The following is a 21,995-nucleotide window of genomic DNA, read 5'->3' as shown; positions in this document are numbered from 1 at the left end:
GAAGAAGTCATTTATAGCAAGTGATAAAACTGAACAACAAAACAGCTGATATGAGGCATACAGGTAGGGGTGGGCAGGGCCGGGAGGCAGATGCACCCCGGGCCGGTCCCCCAGCAGCAGTTTCAGGCCGCTGTCTGCTGGGTTAGAAGTCGGGTGCTGGCACTGTACCTTTAAATAATGTGTACAAGTGCCGGAAGCCGCATCCCTGCACTGCAGACCCGGCCACACTGTGTCCAGTCAGTGTCTGTCTGCTAAACTTACCTCACCAGCTGGCTGGGCTGCTTCTTGTGAGCGGAGAGGAGCCGGGTGCAGGATGAAGATTATCATGAGCCCGAGGAGAAGCAGGAGTGAGGAATGAGGAGGTAACAAGACGATGTTGATCTGCAGTCGGGCTGTCTATGGCTGATTTATTGCAGCAGCCTGAACTTTCACCCCATCTGTATAGAAGTTCAGTCTGCAGCAATAAATCACAGTGAGGGTCAGATAGAGACTGCAGGCCATGTATACAGCACCCTGCTCTGACTGATCCTAGGCCTACAGGACATCATATAGCATTTTTAGGACCATATATTACAACATGTGAGGTTCTGTAGGCTGAGGATCAGTCAGTGAATATGATATTGTATTTCTGTACACAGTAGAACACCCAGTATTGTTATATACCATCTGATGTCTGTAGCCCAGTATATTATATACTAATCTGTATGCTGGTTGTGCTGTACTTTGTGTACAGACATCAGATGGACAGTCCCATGTCCTGTAATAACACTGCCCGACCTGAAATAACATCCTCCGTCCTGTAATAACATCCCCCATCCTGTAATAAGTCTCCTGTCCTGTGATAACATCCCCCATCCTGTAATAACGGTCTCCTGCAGGAAGTCTGCAGCAACAGAAGTGGGCCAATGCTCCGAGCCCTGAGCGGAAGGAGGGGGTGTTCCAGCGGTGCAGTGCTGTGCATTGCTTTCCTTGTGGCCATGTTCCTGAATCCTTTGGCCACCGAAGATTGAGATTTTGGTCCAGCTAAGATCTCAGTCTGCGCAAGCGCTGCCTATGGAGTCCATTTTCCTGAAGCCCTCCGCCAGGAAAGCAATGCACTTCGCTCTGCCTCACCGCTGACAAAGGGCCAACAGCATTGCATCGCTTGGACACCTCCTCCCACTCATGGCCCGCAACATCGCACCGCTGAGACACTCCATTTACCCACTCAGGGCCGGCAGCATCGCACTGCTGGGACACCTCCTCCTCCCACTCACAGCATCGCACCGCTGAGACACCCCCTCCTACCACTCACGTCCTGCAACATCGCACCGCTGGGGCACCTCCTTCTCCCACTCACGGCAAGCAGCATCGCACCGCTGGGACACCACCTTCTCCCACTCACGGCCCGCAGCATCACATCGAGAGGACACCCCCTCCTCTCACTCACGGCTTGCAGCATCGCACCGCTGGGACACCTCCTCCCACTCACGGCCCGCAGCACTGCACCGCTGAGTCACCCCCTCTTCCCACTCAGGTCCGGCAGCATCGCACCACTGGGACACCCCTCCTTCCATTCAGGACCTGCAGCATTACGCCTATAGGACTCCCCCTCCTCCCACTCAGGGCCGGCCGCATCACAACGCTGGGACACCCCCTCCTCCCACTCATGGCCCGCAGCATCGCACCTCTGGGACACCTTCTTCCACTTATGGCCCACAGCATCGCACCGCTGGGACACCCCCTTTTCCCACTCAGGGCCTGCAGCATTGCACCCCTGGGACACCCTATCCTTCCACTCAGGGCCCACAGCATTGCCCCACTTCTGCCTTTGCCAGCTTCTTGCAGCAGGGAAGACCCCTATTAGACAGACCACATTTTATTAATAAAGTTTTATTTCCTATTTTCTTCCCCAAAATTTGGGGTGCAAAAAATACAGGTATATGCTTTAATATTTTATGCGTGTAGAAAAGCTTTACTTCACTTCTACAAGCATATCCCTGTCTTTTTTTCTTTTTCCTCATGGATTAACTTGGCTGATTGCAGGGATTCTAATGTGAACAACTTAGAACAACTTAGGGCAAGAATCCAGCCTATGTCAATATGTAACTACATCCACTACACAGAGTGGATAGACCTGGAGGCCAACTATATTCAGATTTGAAGGAGAACTATATATATGTGTGTTTTGTAGTGTCAGTGTTAATATAGTCACCTATCACTGTCTTCTCTGGTATCCAGTGCCACTCCGCTCCTCTTTAGTTACATGACTGCAATTTACACCTTCCAGATAACACGCCGGTCTTTTACAATGTGAGGATATGGGGCCTCATTCTGATGTTCCATAGATTTACATTGTAAAAGCCATTACCAGGTCATGAAGAGCGCAGCGTGAGCCGGACAGTCTGCAGAGAGGGGACGTCACTGAGAAGAGCAGAAGAACAGCACTGGATACTGGAGAGAGCAGCGGTAGGTGAATGTATTAATACACTTAGGGCTCATACTCATCTGCGTTTAAATCGGACGAGTGCAATTAAAAAAAAAAAAAAACAGACTGCATTGACTGGTGGTAGTCAGTGATTCTGTGCTCATCTCTGATTTTTTCCTAAGCTTGAATTGGACTGAGAAAAAAAATTCACAGCCTGCTGCGAGTGGCCACATATATCGTACGAGACTCGCCAATATAAGTCAGTGGATGCGAGAAAAAAAACGGATGGTACAGGGACAATGCGAGTGCTGTCCCATTTTTATGGGTACATTACCATTCTGTAGCTTAGAACACTGTAAATGACTGTAGAATAATAGCAGCAAAGAAAAAAAACGCATTGCATATGCATATATGTGAGACAAAACGCATTGTAGTCCCATGACACTCGTCCTACTTTTCTGGAACAACATCAGAGCGATTTTATTTACGCAGATGAGTGCAAGCCCTGACACAGCACTACACTATATACACAGATTTAGGGAAGAAAAGTTAAAGGGAATCTATCAGCCCTGGGATGTATATGACCTATTAATATGGGCATGCAGGTGATAGAAATGTTACACTAGTCCTACCTGTATGCCTCATATTAATGGTCTTGTTGTGGAGAAATGTTACATTCTGTCTTTATGTTAATGATTTCTTCCAGGCTTCGGAGCATTGCTCTGAAAAGTCCAAAATCGTGAGATGTCTTGCAGAGGGGTTACAGCAGTCTTGAAATTGCCAAACTTTTGAAGCGTGATCACCGAACAATCAAGTGTTTCATGGCAAATAGCCAACAGGGTCGCAAGAGGCGTGTTGGGCAAAAAAGGCGCAAAATAACTGCCCATGAATTGAGGAAAATCAAGAGTGAAGCTGCCAAGAAGCCGTTTGCCACCAGTTTTGCCATATTTCAGAGCTGCAATGTTACTGGAGAAATAAAGAGCACAAGGTGTGCGATACTCAGGGACATGGCCAAGGTAAGGAAGGCTGAAAAATGACCACCATTGAACAAGACACACAAGATAAAACGTTAAGACTGGGCCAAGAAATGTCTTAAGACTTTTTCAAAGGTTTTATGGACTGATGAAATGAGAGTGACTCTTGATGGGCCAGATGGATGGGCCAGAGGCTGGATCAGTAAAGGGCAGAGAGCTCCACTCCGACTCAGACGCCAGCAAGGTGGAGGTGGGGTTCTGGTATGGGCTGGTATCATCAAAGATCTACTGACAGTTTCTGGAAGGCAACTTTTTCAAGCAGTGGTACAGGAAGAAGTCGGTATCATTCAAGAAAAACATGATTTTCATGCAGGACAATGCTCCATCACATACCACCAACTACTCCACAGCGTGGCTGGCCAGTAAAGGTCTCAAAGAAGAAAAAATAATGACATGGGCCCCTTGTTCACCTGATCTGAACCCCATAGAGAACCTGTGGTCCCTCATAAAATGTGAGATCTACAGGGAGGGAAAACAGTACACCTCTCGGAACAGTGTCTGGGAGGCTGTGGTGGCAGCTGCAAGCAATGTTGATCATAAACAGATCAAGCAACTGACAGAATCTATGGATGGAAGGCTGTTGAGTGTCATCATAAAGAGAGGTGGCTATATTGGTCACTTTTTTATGTCAGAAATGTTTATTTCAAATTGTGTGCAGTTATATTGGTTTACCTGGTGAAAATAAACAAGCGAATTGCAAATATATTTGGTTTGTATTAAGTTGCCTAATAATTCTGCACAGTAATAGTTACCTGCACAAACAGATATCCTCCTAAGATAACCAAATCTAAAAAAAAAAAAACACTACAACTTCCAAAAATATTAAGCTTTGATATTTTGGAGTCTTTTGGGTTGATTGGGAACATAGTTGTTGATCAATAATAAAAATAATCCTCTAAAATACAACTTGCCTAAATTCTGCATACAGTGTAGTTAACGCAATTGTACAATCCGCATAGTTGCGGTTAAATGCCAACTAGAGTCTCAGCTGCTTCTCTAGTTGACATTTGACCGCAACTGTGAAAATCCCATACCTGGGATCACTAGAACACCCGCTCACGCTGGGAATAGACTGGAATCGTGACAGTGTATGAGTCATTGGCAATGTTTCCGAAAACCCCCTTATGGGTATGTGCACACAACATCTGGTCAACCAAGTTTTTTGTTCAAAGACGCTTAAGAAAAATGCCAGCGCTCATTTTCCTAAAGCAGTTTCAGTGGTGGCTTTGTTATTGTTTTCTGAGGTGGTCCAACCGCCAGAGTCGTTTCTCTTTATTTTACACAATAGGATGGGAGAGTAACTTTAGCAAAAAAAATAAGTGTGTCACTTCTTTTAACCTATTCACAGTTTCCAAACCCTGAAGCGGGGAAAAGATGTAACCAAATACTAAACATGTGCACAGCAATGTTGTTTGTACATTGCTGTGCAGTATGTTCATTTTTTATGGTGTTTTTGCAGTTCTTTTTTTGGTTTTGATACCATATCTGTGTAGTAGGGTTTGGTCTTTCAGTGCTTCTATGTATGTAGCCCACTCAATGGTAAATTTCATAATGTAAACACTATAAGGATGGGCCGCAGTTCATGGGCCACTGCTGTCTGCTTGCCCCCAGGCCAAAATTTGCCAGCCAGCGCCTGCATACAGGCATCACTCTCCTCAGCAGTCTAAAGGCCCCTTTCACATTAAGCGACGCTGCAGCGATACCGACAACGATCCGGATCGCTGCAGCGTCGCTGTTTGGTCGCTGGAGAGCTGTCACACAGACCGCTCTCCAGCGACCAACGATGCCGGTAACCAGGGTAAACATCGGGTAACTAAGCGCAGGGCCGCGCTTAGTAACCCGATGTTTACCCTGGTTACCATGCTAAAAGTAAAAAAAAACAAACACTAGATACTTACCTACCACTGTCTGTCCTCCAGCGCTGCGCTCTGCTTCTCTGCTCTCCTACTGTACTGGCTGTGAGCCGGAAAGCAGAGCGGTGACGTCACCGCTCTGCTTTCCGGCTCACAGCCAGTGCAGGAGGAGAGCAGAGCGCAGCGCTGGAGGACAGACAGCGGTAGGTAAGTATCTAGTGTTTGTTTTTTTTTTACTTTTAGGATGGTAACCAGGGTAAACATCGGGTTACTAAGCGCGGCCCTGCGCTTAGTTACCCGATGTTTACCCTGGTTACCAGTGAAGACATCGCTGGATCGTTGTGTCACACACGCCGATCCAGCGATGTCAGCAGGAGTCCAGCGACGAAATAAAGTTCTGGACATTATTCAGCGACCAACGATCTCCCAGCAGGGGCCTGATCGTTGGTCGCTGTCACACATAACGATTTTATTAACGATATTGTTGCTACGTCACAAAAAGCAACGATATCGTTAACAATATCGTTATGTGTGAAGGTACCTTAAAACCTGTATGCCCATATTAATAGATTAGATAGGTCAAACGTGGTGAAAGATTCCCTTTTAAACTCCATTTCACTCATAGAAAATTCAGATAAACAAGTCAAAATATAGCTTCCTACTAGATGTTTTTTTGCACAACACCTCTCTTGGCTTCAAGACGATGAAGCACAAAATATATACACTGATGTACATCAGATACAGTACTAGCTCTCCAATGCATGAAGACGGAAACTCCCTCGACTTGGTCTATTCTTGGCTTTGCTCAGTGGATGATTTCACAAACTCCCCCCTCCCGCTCTCTGACCACTCTCTTTCATTCTCTATCAAGAACTGCCATCCCGCTCAGGTCACCCCCACTTTCCATACTTATGGAAACATACAGGCCATTAATACCCAGAAACTTATAAAGAACTTGCAGCCATCAATGGCCCCTATCTCCCCCCTCGCATGTACTGATTCTGCACTGAAGCATTACAATGAAACCCTGCAATGTGCACTGGATGAAACTGCACCTCCTATACATAGAACAACTCAGCACAGACAGAGACAACCGTGGCACATGCTGCAAACACGTTTCCTGCAGCGCTGAACGTCTGTGGAGAAAATCTAATCTACACGAATATTTCATCCATTATAAGTTTATGCTTAAAACATACAACTCTGCCCTTCACCTCTCCAAACAAACCTATTTCAACACCCTCATCACCTCACTGTCCAATACCCCTAAACTTCTCTTTGACTCTTTTTATTCCCTACTCAACCCAAGAGTGCAGGCCCCAACCACGGATCTCCATGCTGACGATCTGGCCAATTACTTCAAAGAAAAAATTGACCATATCTGACAGGAAATTATCTCCCAATCCCCTCATACAATGCACTCCCCCACTGTATCTAGCTCACTCTCTGACTTTGAACCAGTCACAGAAAAAGAAGTAATCAGGCTCCTTGCATCTTCTCGCCCAATCACTTGCACCAGTGACCCCATTCCGTCACATCTCCTCCAGTCCCTTTCCCCTGCTGTCACCTCTCACCTAACAAAAATATTCAACCTCTCTCTCTTCCGGTATCTTTCCCTCATTTAAGCATGCAATCATACATCCATTACTTAAAAAACCATCCCTCGACCAAAACTGTGCTGCTTACTATAGACCTGTCTTTAATCTTTCCTTCATCTCTAAACTCCTCAACACTTGGTCCACTCCCATCTTATCTGCTATCTCTCAAATAACTCTCTTCTCGACCCTCTTCAATCTGGTTTCCACTCTTTGCACTCTACTGAAACTGCCCTCACTAAAGTCTCTAATGATCTACTAACAGCTAAATCTAATGGTCACTACTCCATGCTAATTCTCTTGGATCAACACTGTGGATCATCAGCTCCACCTCACTATGCTACACTCCATCGGCCTCAAGGACACTGTTCTCTCCTGGTTATCCTCCTAATTCTCTGACCGCTCTTTCACTGTATCTTTTGCTGGTTCCTCCTCTTCTCATCTTCCCCTTACTGTTGGGGTTCCTCAAGGATCAGTCCTAGCCCCCCCTCTTCTCTTTGTATACCACCCCTATTGGACAAGCAATCAGCAGATTTGGGTTCAGTACCATCTCTATGCTGATGACACTCAATTATACACTTCTCCTGATATCACGCCTGCCTTTTTGGAAAACACCAGTGACTGTCTTTCCGCTAACATCATGTCCTCCCTCTATCTGAAAATGAACCTGTCAAAACTGAACTCCTCGTGTTTTCTCCCTCTACTAACCTACCTTTGCCTGACATTCCCATCTCCGTGTGTGGTTCCACAATTACTCCCAAGCATCATGCCCGCTGCCTTGGGGGTCATACTTGATTTCGAGCTTTCATTCACTCCCCACATCCGAGCACTGGCTTGCTCTTGTTATCTGCACCTCAAAAGCATTTCTAGAATTTGATCTTTTCTTTCTTTCGACTCTGCAAAAACTCTTACTGTTGCTCTTATTCATTCTCATCTGGAATATTGTAACTCTCTACTAATCGGCCTTCCTCTTACCAAACTCTTCCCTCTCCAATCTGTCCTGAATGCTGCAGCCAGGATCATATTCCTCACCAACCGTTTTTCTGATGCCTCTACCTTGTGCCAGTCATTACACTGGTTACCCATCCACTGCAGAATCCACTACAAACTTATTACCCTCATCCAAAAAGCACTCCATGGCTCAGCACCACCCTACATCTCCTCCCTGGTCTCAGTCTACCACCCTACCTGTGCTCTGCTAATGATCTGAGGTTAACATCCTCAATAATCAGAACCTGTCACTCCCGTCTCCAAGACTTTTCATGTGCTGCGCCAATTCTTTGTAATGCACTACCCAGGTTAATACGATTAATCCCAAATCCCCACAGATTTAAGTGCGGCCTAAAAATGTATTTGTTCAGACTGCCCTACTGCCTTAAAGCACTAACCTAACTATCCCTGTGTGGCCCATTCAAAAAACAAACCATAATCAGGTTCCTCGCATCATGCTCTCATACTCTTTATGCATTTAATAGCCCTCTGTGTCTGTACTGTTACATATTTAGGCTAACTGGTTCATGCAGCTTTACATGAACACCCAATTCTTACACTATGGCTGGTCTGAACAACAAAAGCAATTTTTTCCATCCATCTCTCGTGTCTCCCCTTTTTCTTCAGTTTGTAAGCTTGCGAGCAGGGTCCTCATTCCTCCTGGTATCGGTTTTGATCTGTGTTTATTGTTATGTTGTAATGTCTTTTGTGTGTAAAAGTCCCCTCTATAATGTAAAGTGCTGCAAAATATGTTGGCGCTATATAAATAAAAATTATTATTATTATATTATTGTTTGCTTTCATGACAAAAAGAAGTTTAGAGAGCAGATCTGTACACTGGTTTACAATGAAGTCTTTAGTACAAACATAGTACAGATACCAACAAGTCACTCAAGAAAGATACGAGCAGCATTCCCTTTACTTTAAAAGGAACAACATGGCTATACATGCTGGGATGACAATAATACTAATTCAAATTGATGAAATCTCTCCTTACAACAAAAATCACTAACAAAGTGATATTTAATGAAACATGAAATATTAAATGTAAATGCATCTCCACTTCAGAAAAATGGTTTGAAGCATGTCAAGTAGAATACAGCTCATCCAGAAAAGAAGATGGAAACAACTCATAGTAAGTAGAAAAAAAATAACAGGAAATATTCTATAAAAGAATGGAGATGCTTCTTCATGATACGCATTTACATTTACATACATTGACAGGATCAACATTTGCATAGAAATAAACATCATAGGAATAATATGCTTAAAGGAGAACCAGCTTATGTCTGAAAAATGAATTTCTTACAAGTACCTAGATTTCAAAAGACGTTACCTTTTTGTCAGATTAAAGTGGAGATTATTTCTCATTTTCACATGGTTATTATATATTGTACAACTGCAATTGAAAAATGTGCAATATGTATCATATGAGATTTGTCTTATACTTATTTGATTTAATCTAGTTACTAAACTTCTGTACTTTATTTCATCACTCACCATTCAGAGTGGAAAGATATTGGCAATCCCATACCATCTGCCCAGGACTAGAGATCTATGTTTTTTTTTAATCTCCTAATAATGTAGCCTACTTGGGCCTTAATGATGTAGCTTACTCGGGCCTTAATCATTTAGCCAACTTGGGCCTTAATAATTTAGCCTACTTGTGCTTTAATGAGGCAGCATACTTGGGATTTAATGATGTAGCCTACTCGGGCTTTAATCATGCAGCCTACTTGGGCCTTAATGATGTAGCCTACTTGGGCCTTAATGATGTAGCCTACTTGGGTCTTAATGATGTAGCCTACTTGGGCCTTAATGATGTAGCCTACTTGGCCCTTAATGATGCAGCCTACTTGGGCCTTAATGATGTAGCCTACTTGGGTCTTAATGATGTAGCCTACTTGGGCCTTAATGATGTAGCCTACTTGGCCCTTAATGATGCAGCCTACTTGGGCCTTAATGATGTAGCCTACTTGGGCCTTAATGATGTAGCCTACTTGGGTCTTAATCATGCAGCCTACTTGGGCCTTAATGATGTAGCCTACTTGGGCCGTAATGATGTAGCCTACTTGGCCCTTAATGATGTAGCCTACTTGGGTCTTAATCATGTAGCCTACTTGGGACGTTAGGAAGCAGCACCATTTGTTATGTGTCACTTTACATAGCAATAATTTTGAAATTCCTCCACGTATCCAATTGATTTTGAGAATATTTATTCATGACACAGTGCTCTTTACAACAATAGTAAATTTAGGTTGAGATGTTTTGAATGTACTTGAAACACCTGAAATTTACAAAATAGTAATATGTCTGTCACCAGCTTTTTGCTGTCTAATCCGAGAGCAACATAATGTAAGTGTAAGACTCTGATTTGATTTCAACAATGTGTCACTTACTGGGCTGCTTATTGTAGTTTTTATAAAATGATTGTTTTCTCAGCAGGAGATTATCACTAGAGGACTAGTAAATCTGAAGCCAGGCAGTCCAACCATGCTCCCACCGCTGATTGGCATATTTTTGTATACACTGTGCATGGGTAGAAACTGCCAAAAAGAGGTGGGGATGGGGTGATTATGTAGCTCAGAATTCAGAGAACTGGGAAAACCTAGTAAACTTTGTGAAACATCATTGGAATCAGGGTCTATGTCCTTACATCATGCTACTCTGAGATGTTGTAGCAAAAACCTATCAGATTCCCTTTAAAGCCAAGTTCAGATGAAAAATCATCTGATTTTCAAACACACTGCCATCCATATACCATCTGTATGGCATCCATTTTTATACATCAGCAATTAATAAAATTAACAAAACCAAATATAGTTTCTTAAATTAATAATTGCAAGGTATTGGTAAAACTCCAACAAATTATGGATGATCCATATGGAACCTGATTTTTTTCTTGTGCAAACAATCAAGTCTCATTGAAAATACAGAAGAGATATTTTTTACAGACACTCGAACCAGGTGAAAAAACTGCCATCTGAAAAGCCCTATTGAATATCATTGGTCATTGTCCTGTTTGTGTGCTATCCAATTTCAAGGGCTCACGTTGATGTCAGTGGATCTCAGTTGGTCCGATCATGGACTGCAAAGTATGGACTGGTCATGTCTCTTCAGACTCAAGAAAAGAGCTTCATATATTTCTATGAGGCTGTCGTGCTAGGGTCAGGAGACCCGCAGATAGTCCATGCATTAGTGGTTCGAGATCCTATCAAAATCCACAGGCGTCTGCATGAGACCCATCACTGACAGCACACGTACGTATGATAAGTTTGTATGACGAGTTTTGAAACAGATCTTCATGCCAGACAAAATGGTTAATAATTAACATTTACCATTGTCTACTTTATGTTGCCATTTTTTTTACGACCATTTATTTTTGGGAGACACTGCCTGTTTTTTTTTAAGTTTAGCAGCCAATTTTCACATTTTCAAGAAACATTTTATGAGTGACAGATTCCGCTCTTAAAGGGAACCCTGTCACCGTTTTTGAGCATATGAACAAATGCCACCACCTTTAACTGTCCCTGTGCTGCATTCCAGAAACGTGTCTACCGGCTCCTGACTTTCCCTGCACACCGCATAAAATACCAGTTGATATCATCACGCACTGTATGTAAATGAGTGGTCCCGTCCGTGGGAGTCCACGCTATGGCGTCTGTCACTCCTCTCCTAATCGTGTCCTTCTGCTTTGATTGCACAAACACCAACTTCCTAGAACAGCTTATTTTTGCTCTGATTTGGAAAAAAATGCATCATGTGCACAAAAATTGTGGAATGCATTCTAAATGATGGGATGCATAATGTATGCGTTTTTTTATGCGTTTTTAAAGCGAAAAAACGCAAAAAACCCGCAATGTGTGCACACAGCCTTAAGGTAATAAAAGTTAGGACCAGCTGAGAGGTTCGCCATGACGTGGCAGTGGGCTTCATAAAGTCTGAGCAGAATATTAAACTAAGAACCTCATGCTCAGTTATATATATATATATATTTTTTTCCTAGTGGTATTACATCAATGTATGATTTTTAGAGGTGCAGTCCATTGTCTTTTTTCAGCATATTACGTTGGAAAGACCCAACCCCCCACATTGACCACATTTTGTTGACTATATTTACTGAGGCATTTATCAAGGGTTAGAATAAACATTTTAACTACAAATGTGTCTAAGAAATAAGTGCAAGAGGTAAACATTTTAAATTTTTCACTTTTCTTTTTTTTTTTTTTTTATTACGGGCGCAAACAATTTAATTCTTCAGGCCAGTATAAATTACTCAATACAAAATGTAAAATCTTTTCCCAATGTTTTACTACAATTGCACAATAAAAAACTTTTTCAAAAACCTTTACATATGAGAAAAACGTGGATTTCTCTTTAAGAAGCCATCAGATCACAGACATCAAAGTATCGTATTCAGCTTTTCATGGCCTACACGTCCATACAAGCCCAGGAAGGTTGATCGTAATGACAAGATTCTCTTTAATTTCCTAATTTAATGTTTTTTTTTTTTTTACAATATACCTTATTAACCCGTTCACGGACAGAAATGTATACACCTTTAATCACCTTTTTTGTTTCTCTCCAGCACGGATCTTCCAGGATCCGATCAGATGGTCTTATTACTCTGAATACACAGGTATTTGTTCCTCCTTAAGCTCCATTCACTACTGTTATTTTTATTTTACCTTGTGCCATAGACTTGCTATTATGTTGCAGATAACACTTTTTTGGGACCTACTGCAATCCATCACTCATCATTCTCTCTTACGTTAGTGCGGTACGATAACTTATTCCTTTATCTACTCACTCTCCGGCTCTATCTGCATATATGTCCTATACCATTTGATCCTCATATGACCATTTCCCATTTTGTTGAATATACATTATTTCCCTTTTTTCTGTTAGTTATAATATCACCTTATTTGTATTGTATTATATATATATTTTTGCTTACTTTTGATTTTTGTAGTAACTGATGAAGGTCTTCACGACTGAAACGTTTATTGTTGGTGCTACTATTAAATACAAGCTCATCACACAAACGTTGAGTGCAGACTAGTTCTCTTTGTTCTGACAGAAATTTATAGACATTACGCACCTCTACGTAGCTAGGGCAATATTCCGACTTTTAACGTATATGAAAGAAATCCAAATTATTACGGTTTTAAATTGATATTACCAAAAAACTTTATATTTCAGGAATTTCACACCCGGCATATTGTCAAAATGCCACTCAGCACTTCATAAACAAAAGGCACTTTTGTGTAATTTTGTGTTAGTGATTTCTTTTAAAAAATACATAAGAAGTGATATAAATGGCTAAACGTGTAAATAGAGAACGTAAACTACAACATATCTCCTTAAAAAAAAAAAAAAAAAATCTTATACTTTCTTTTGAATCCACACCCTGCCCTGCACGCTGTTCGAGGTCTATCGAATTATCAGTGGATGTCTCAGGTCCCAGACCCCTGCCGATTTCCAGGCAGTTACACACACACACACTGTATGTTACAAACACGCACACACATGTAGATTGTACACACTATGTTACAAACACACATCACACACTGTATATGTTACACACACTCCATACTGCACATACTGTGTGTTACACACTCCATGCTACACAACCATTGTTGTTACATGCACACTGTATGTTACACAAATGCACCCGCTATGCTACACACACAACACAAACACTGCATATTACACACACTCCACTCTACACATTAAAAAATGCACACTTTATGCTAGACAGACACTGCATGCTACATACGCCAACTGAGTGAGACACACAGACACCCACACACTTTATATTAGAAAACACATTCCATGCAAAACAGACATAGACATTTTGCACTCACTGCATGCTTTACAGATATATTATGTCTTAGAAACACAAAATACATAAAAAATTCACACAGTCTAAAGGGAATCTTTCAGCAGGTTTTTGGTATGTAATCTCACAGCAGAAAGATGTAGGCATAGAGTCCATGATTCCGGCGATGTATGACTTAGGTAACTTCACACTCAGCGACGCTGCAGCGATACCGACAACGATGTCGATTGCTGCAGCGTCGCTGTTTGGTCGCTGTAGAGCTGTCACACCAGCAGCTCTCTAGCGACCAACGATGCCGAGGTCCCCTGGTAACCAGGGGAAACATCGGGTTAATAAGCGCGGCCCTGCGCTTGGTAACCCGATGGTTACCCTGGTTACCAGTGAAGACATCGCTGAATCGGCGTCACACACGCCGATCCAGCGATGTCAGCGGGAGATCCAGCGACAAAATAAAGTTCTGGCCTTTCTGCAGCGACCAACGACATCACAGCAGGATCCTGATCGCTGCTGCCTGTCACACTGGACGATATCGCTAGCCAGGACGCTGCAACGTCACGGATCACTAGCGATATCGTTCAGTCTGAAGGTACCTTTAGTTTACTGGGTGCAGATGTTGTGATATAATCACAGCTTTATCTGATGAACTTCTAGCGGAGCTCATAATTACACCGTCCACACCACTGATTGGCACCTTGTGACACAACATAGATTGTACTGAAAGAGCAAAACACAGACAGTAAATAAAATCGTTAGAATCAAGGTCTCTGCACCCTATATCATGGTGCTTTCAGATTACTTAAGGTACCGTCACAGCGATATAGACAACGAGCCGATCGCTGCAGCGTTGCTGTTTAGGTCTCTGTAGAGACGTCAAACACAGCAACTCCAGAACGATGCAGGAGCGATCCAGTGACGTAACGGCGACTCACTTATCGTTCTCGCTGGTTGTTAGCTCCATGTAAAACATTGCTGGCATCGTTGCTTTTGATGTGAAACATGACGATACACGCCGACCTGACGACCAAATAAAGTTCTGGCCTTCTAGCTCCGACCAGCGATGTCACAGCGGGATCCAGATCGCTGCTGCGTGTCAAACACAACGAGATCGCTATCCAGGACGCTGCAACGTCACGGATCGTTGTCGTTACAAAGTTGCTGAGTGTGACGGTACCTTTAGTAAAAACCAGCTGACAGATTCCCTATAAAGGACATACTGGGCTCTATCCTCTTCAGTTCCTCCACACTGCAGTGTGAAGGACCTTTGGTCACATAACGATGACCTCAACAAAGGTTCGTCCACGCTTAGAATCTTAGAAACTGCACTGATAATGCTGGACTGGATTTATCACTGTAGTTTCTGGTTGGTGAAGGCAGGCAGTCACTGACTGATCAGTCCACCATTTCTTTAGCTGCGTAGTGTCTTTATGGGGACCTGGGAAATTGCTCAGTTTTTTGGCATCCAACACTGCCCCAAATTAAGGTGTTGTCATAAGCGATGTGACATACAGGACAAGGGCAGTTTGGAACAGTTACTGACAGAACAAGCCAAGGTGAAACAGTGTGCATATGCTGTGAGAACAAGTGCATGCCCATGTATATATGACAACTCCATTCATTTGGGCAAGACCGAAGCAAGATGTCCATTTATTGGTGGAAGGTCCAAGCAGGTGAAAATTCCATGCATCATCAAGCAAGATGCTGGAATAAGGGACTAAGAGTCCCGTTACCAATACTCAGAACAACATATCCATGTGGATGTGATTATACAGCTCTGGCAAAAATTAAGAGACCGCCACATCAAACCTTGTCATGGGCAGCTCAATCTCCAGACCTGAACCCCATTGAAACCTCTGGAATGTAATCAAGAGGATGATGGATAGTCACAAGCCGTCAAACAACTGCATACATTTTTGCGCCAGAAGCAGTGTGAAAGACTGGTGGAAAGCATGCCAAGACGCATGAAAGCGGAGATTAAAAATCATGGTTATTCCACAAAATATTGATTTCTGAACTCCTCCTGAATTAAAACATTAGTATTGTTGTTTCTAAATGATTATGAACTTGTTGTCTTTGCATTATTTGAGGTCTGAAAGCACTGGGTTTTTTGTTTTGTTTTTTTTTTGTGACCATTTCTCCTTTTTGGAGAAAAAATACAAAATTTATTTGCTTGGAAATTCGGAGACATGTCAGAAATTTATAGAATAAAGAACAATTTACATTTCACTCAAAAATATACCTATAAAGAGAAAAATCAGACAAACTGAACATTTTGCAGTGGTCTCTTATTTTTTTGCCAGAGCTGTATTATATTCTAAGTCATATTACAAAACAAATATCTGTAGGATAAAAAGTGAAAAAAGTGAAGTACTAAACAACCCCTTTTAGGCAGGTGCATGTCATAGAGAGGGTCTTTTGCCTGAGATCTTACACTAAGTCTATGTGCATACGCTAAGCATTTGCAGCAGATTAATTTGCACAAATTAGTGTTGGTGGGCAAACCACCTTGTAAAACATGGGCATTTTTACGTGTGTTTTTGATGCATTTTTGCTTGCATTTTCCCTTATTATCTGAGCAAATAAACAAAACTCTGCAAAAATGATGAAATAATTGACATGATGCAGATTAAATGCATTGATGGTTCAAACCTGCAAGGAAAAAATAAGCAACATGTGCCCGAGTTCAGAAATCTCATTCGCTTTGCTGGTAATATAAACTGCTGCACCCCCACCCCCGAGTTGAAAAAGTGCGTTAAATACGCGGCAAACGTGCAACGTGTGAACAAGCCCAAGGGTTCGGGGCTGTGATCAAAGCTCACACTGATGGACCAGGTCTCTATGTATTACATAGAATAGTTGTGAGTAAACCAATAATTTCTTACGAGCGGCCGCTGGAGGGAAATCCAATATGGCAATTTTACTCATTTGGCACAAGGTAGTTTTTGTTTATTTATAGGATGTCAGACAGAAGACCGCTTATGGACAAGCCGTGGCAAGGCTAGATGAGAATGAGTCACAGAGTGGAGCTTTTGCCATTGAGAAAACAGTAGAAATCTACTACCATGTAGCTACAGTATTTACTCTCACATCTAAGAGCCGCCATGACTCGCACTGACAGGTAACTACATGTTTATTACAGGATCCTGGAAGGAGGCCAAAAACCGTTCAATGTTTTTTGTTTCAGGAGGTTGCACGACGTTTCAATATTTTTTTTTTCTCCTTTCTGAGGTATCAAACTTTAGCAATGTTCTCACATTTACTGATCTGGAAGTTATAATCATGTCAAAAAGAACAATATTTATCGAGATATTTCCAGCCGAGGGAGAAATGTTTTTCGCCTTGGGCCTTGCCTAGAGCAGAAACAATGTCAAGTGGGCTTTTAGAAACTACTAGAGCAGCCAATTTATATGGTGATTATATGTTATTCTCCCTAATTGAGGCAGGGGCCGGGGAGGCTTGTTTCATGTATAAGCAAATTCATCTTTAAGCAAACCTAAGAGCATGTGAGACTTAAGTCATTAAAAGAAATGGAGACTGCAGAAGCAGACTCACGGGTTTTCTACTTCATAGGGCCACACAGGAGTCATTTGTCACACCACAATCCCATATTTCGAGACATTTTACTTCCTCTCTTTAGAAATCAATGGATTCCTTTATGGTTGAGGCTTGTTCACATCCAATTGTAATCAGCCACATTATTCCGTCTCAGAAGAACACTTAGTTCGTATGTCTTGGTTTGGCGTTAATTAGCAACGTGTTAATTTCAAGCTGAAGGGAAAAGTACATTTCTCTCGCACCCCCGTACTGGTCCATTGCTGGGTTACTGCTATTTAAATTCAGAAGCTATACTTGCTTGACAAGATACTGCACTGCTGCAGGCTACAGTTCTCACATAATGCTGGAGGGGTTATTACGGTGGAGGATTTCTAGAGAGGACAATAAAGAAGCCTTACCCCTTCCCGAAGGCACCTCATTAGCAGAGTGTAAGCAGCCAGGGGAATGGTCCACATCTCCCTGGGGTGATCTTTTTTTTCCTCCTGTAATAAGCGAAGTAATAAATCAGAAAAACAACTCAGCAGCAAAATAGTATTACATTTTTTAAACTTTTTCTGTGGTTTTTGTTTGCATTTAACAATGTGTACTGGGCAAGTGCACTAGACTTTGTTGAGTCATGGATGGTGCCTCACTGGTTCTTATTACAATTGGTTGAAATATACTATAGAAGAAGTTTTCTGCTGTCCGGACCTTATCGCTACCAATGTAGTTAATTTTCGCAGTAGATAAGTGCAGGGGATTTTACAAGCTTTGCAGAGCTATGCAAACTGACATGAGTTAAACAGAGGAAGAGATGTTGGAAGAGGTTTAACCTATTAAGGATGGGGATACAAGGCAACTTCAGCCACAACATCGGTCACATGGCTAAAGGTCACTATAGGCCACTGAGCCATAAAAACATAATGTTCCATAAAAGTATAAAGCTGGTGAATTGGGGGCATAATGCAATCCCTAGGGTGCTGCAGGGAGTTGGACGCAAATTGCTGCAATGTAGCAGCGGCACATGGCAATCTTTGGTCGCCTGACCTGTGTCGAAGTCAAATTTGCCGTGTAGTTCCAGCCTTAAGGACAAGTAAAATCATCTATAATATACACGATACATGAACATGTCTCTTGAGTTGAGCGCCTGACAACTCTTCAATCTCCTTACATTCTGGTTTCTAGCAGGCCGGGAACTACTCCTTAATGAACTTTATTCCCCCCTTTAGCTTTCTGGTCTGAGTCACAGGGGCGGCTCCGGCTCTGGTACTGTCTCCGCTTTGAGTATACAGAGCGGCGACTGTAACCGCACCCCCGGTCCTGACTGAGAACCAGTTCCACTGCAGAGCCAGTGCAGTTATAGCCACCGCTCTGTTTACTCAAAGCGGGGACTGTACCAGAGCCGGAGGCGGGCGTGACTGAGACCAGAATGCTGCTGGGGGAAAATAAAGTTAATTTTATTCCAGAAGTGAATGGGTAAGGGCGGGCAGGTTCCCTTTAAATGACGGTTCTGATGAGCAGCAGAGCTGCAGTATTTTTTAGAACTATATAGTCCAGCACAAGTTCTACTGTAACACACTCAGCTGTCAGTGATTTGTTCTGGAGTTTACAGTTATCACTGTATTTACACATATAGACAACAAGGCATTTTAACAAGCACATGGCTTGGGACAGTAAGAGCCATGATGCTGGGTTCGGGGGATTGTGATTACACAGGACTAATAAGAGTCCTGTCAGTAGCAAAGAGTGAGGAGGAAGATAAGCAGCTAACTGCTGTATATGAAAATACATCACACGATCAGCCAGGGTTTGGGCAGGCACTAGTACTTGACCTTTATGGAAACAACCTGTACACTATGTAAGATAAAAGCAGTCATTGCAGGAAAATGACAGCAGATAAAAAAAGCAAGTAAATAGTAAATTTGCTTATTTTCATGGTTTCATAACTTGAGAATATATCTTTAATTCAGAATTGCTCGTGGGGTAGGGTCACGCAGTGCTTGGTACATGGCTAGGCATGATACCACAGCAACCTGACAGTCGCAGAAAGCAGTTAGATAAATCATAGAGAAATTAATTATTGATGTTAATGGCCAGTTATCAAAACTAAAAGGCCATTAAAACAAAGTAATCAGATGCAGGCATTTCCATATCGATAAGACTGTCATGATGTGTCCGTAAGAAGCTCTCACCTCAGCCACTAGCCATGCCGTGACCACCAGTTGTGAGCATAAGATAAAGTTTAAACAACCATAGTTTTGATTTGAGTCAGGTCTAGAAAAAAATGGACAGCACTCAGATCAACGTTATTCAGCCTGTAGAACCCTTCTCCCAAAGATTAGATTAGAGGAAGAGGCTAGGTCCAGCCACTAAGGATTGTAGAAGGTAGAAGGAGCTGACCAAGCGGCAGCATTCCGGACTATTCTATAGAAACCTCTGACTAATCTGCCCAGGAGGTTGCCACCGCTCTCGTAGAATAAGCTCTCAACCCCTCCGGGACGAAATTCCCACGGATGAGTAAGCCAACGAGATTGCATTCCTTATTCACAATGCCAATGTACTTTTTTCAGGGATTGAATCCTTTTCTGAGCCTCTAAAAACACACAGAGACCTATCCTTCCAACACCCCAGGGTGGCCTCTAGGTATTGAACTAAACACCATCTTAAGTTTAATGTTTAGAAACTTTCCTCTTTTGCATTCTTGGGGTTGGAGCAAAATGTTGGGAGGACTACTTCTTGGGACCTATGGAAGCGAGACACTACCTTAGGTAAGTAGGCAGGATAAAGTTTCAGAATGACCCTATTTTCTAAAATTTGAGTGAAGGGGGGGCCTGCAAACAGGGCCCGAATATTGCCACCCTGCGGGCAGATGTCAATGCCACTAGAAGAACAGTCTTAGGCCGGCGTCACACTCAGCGTATGCAAACACGGTCCGTATATTACGGCCGTAATACGCTGAAAAGTCCCAAAAATAGTGGTCCGTAGCTCCTCCATAGGCAGGGTGTGTCACCGTTTTTTGCGCATGGCATCCTCCGTATGTAATCCGTTTGGCAGCCGTACTGCGTGTTTTTATCGCAGGCTTGCCAAACCGACATACGCCTATACACGGGATCCATGTGTTAAAAAAAAAAAAACATATATGCTGTATATATATATATATATATATATATATATATATATATATATATATATATATATATATATATATATATATATTATTCCTTCATACAGCGCGAGATAGCAAAAAGCCGGTAATTCAATTACCGGCTTTTGCTTTCTCCTTCCTAAACCCGACATGATATGAGACCTGGTTTACATACAGTAAACCATCTCATATCACCATTTTTTTTGCATAATCCACACTACTGTTAGTAGTGTGTATCTGCAAAATTTGGCCGTTCTAGCTCTTAAAATAAAGGGTTAAATGGCGGAAAAAATTGTCGTGGGCTCCCGCGCAATTTTCTCCGCCAGAGTAGTAAAGCCAGTGACTGAGGGAAGATATTAATAGCCTGGAGAGGGTCCATGGTTATTGCCCCCCCCTGGCTAAAAACATCTGCCCCCAGCCACCCCAGAAAAGGCACATCTGGAAGATGCGCCTATTCTGGCACTTGGCCACTCTCTTCCCATTCCCGTGTAGCGGTGGGATATGGGGTAATGAAGGGTTAATGCCACCTTGCTATTGTAAGGTGACATTAAGCCTAATTAATAATGGAGAGGCGTCAATTATGACACCTATCCATTATTAATCCAATTGAATGAAAGGGTTAAAAAAACACACACACACATTATTAAAAATTATTTTAATGAAATAAAAACAAAGGTTGTTGTAATATTTTATTTAACGCCCAATCCAATCACTGAAGACCCTCGTTCTGTAAAAGAAAAAACATAATAAACCAACAATATACTTACCTTCCGCAGATCTGTAAAGTCCAACGATGTAACTCCTTCTGAAGGGGTTAAAACATTTTGCAGCAAGGAGTTCCGCTAATGCAGGCTGCTCCTTGCTGCAAAACCCCGGGGAATGAAGCTAAATATAGGTCAATGATCTATATGTAGCTTCATTTGCGGTGAGGCGCCCTCTGCTGACTGTTCATAGATCGTGGGAACTTACCTAGAAAGCTCCCTGGCTCTCATATCATGTCGGGTTTTAGGAAGGAGAAAACAAAAGCCGGTAATTGAATTACCAGCTTTCTGCTATATTGCGGCTGTATGAAGTAAGAATATATATACATATATGTGTCTCACTGACATATATATATATATATATATATATATATATATATATATATATATATATATATACACCTATTCTATGTGTACATATTTATTCTACCAATTCTACTGTAAGCTGTAAATAAGTGTGATTTTACTGTACACCGCACTGAATTACCGGCTTTTCTCTGTAACAGCGCTGCGTATTTCTCGCAAGTCACACTGCTGGTCCGTGTGTAATCCGTATTTTTGGGGCTTCCATAGACTTTCATTGGCGTTTTATTTGCGCAATACGGTGACAAACACAGCATGCTGCGATTTTCTACGGCCGTAGAAAGCCGTAAAATACGGCAGATAGGAGCAGGGGCATAGAGAATAATTGTGCCGTATTTTTTGCGAGTTTTACGGACGTAGTTTCTGCGCTCTTACGTCCGTAAAACTCGCAAGTGTGACGCCGGCCTTAAGAGGTAGAATCTTCAAGGAAGTTGAATTCAAGGGCTCAAAGGAGGAACGAGTCAGAGCTGATAC

At 42.4% G+C, this 21,995-nt stretch overlaps 1 protein-coding gene across 4 annotated transcripts in view; it reads right to left on the bottom strand.

Moving 5' to 3' along the window:
• Positions 1-21,995, bottom strand: part of ULK4 (unc-51 like kinase 4) — a 941,213-nt gene that overhangs the window by 663,290 nt on the left and 255,928 nt on the right. For all 4 annotated transcript variants that reach the window (XM_069730129.1, XM_069730128.1, XM_069730126.1 and 1 more), the window contains exon 19: positions 17,672-17,755. In XM_069730129.1, the coding sequence (XP_069586230.1) occupies positions 17,672-17,755 (84 nt within the window). The remainder of the gene's footprint in view (positions 1-17,671; positions 17,756-21,995) is intronic.

The sequence above is a fragment of the Ranitomeya imitator genome, chromosome 6 (genome assembly GCF_032444005.1).
Source record: "Ranitomeya imitator isolate aRanImi1 chromosome 6, aRanImi1.pri, whole genome shotgun sequence".
NCBI classification, from domain to species: domain Eukaryota; kingdom Metazoa; phylum Chordata; class Amphibia; order Anura; family Dendrobatidae; genus Ranitomeya; species Ranitomeya imitator.
This window is presented reverse-complemented; position numbering and strand designations above follow the sequence as displayed.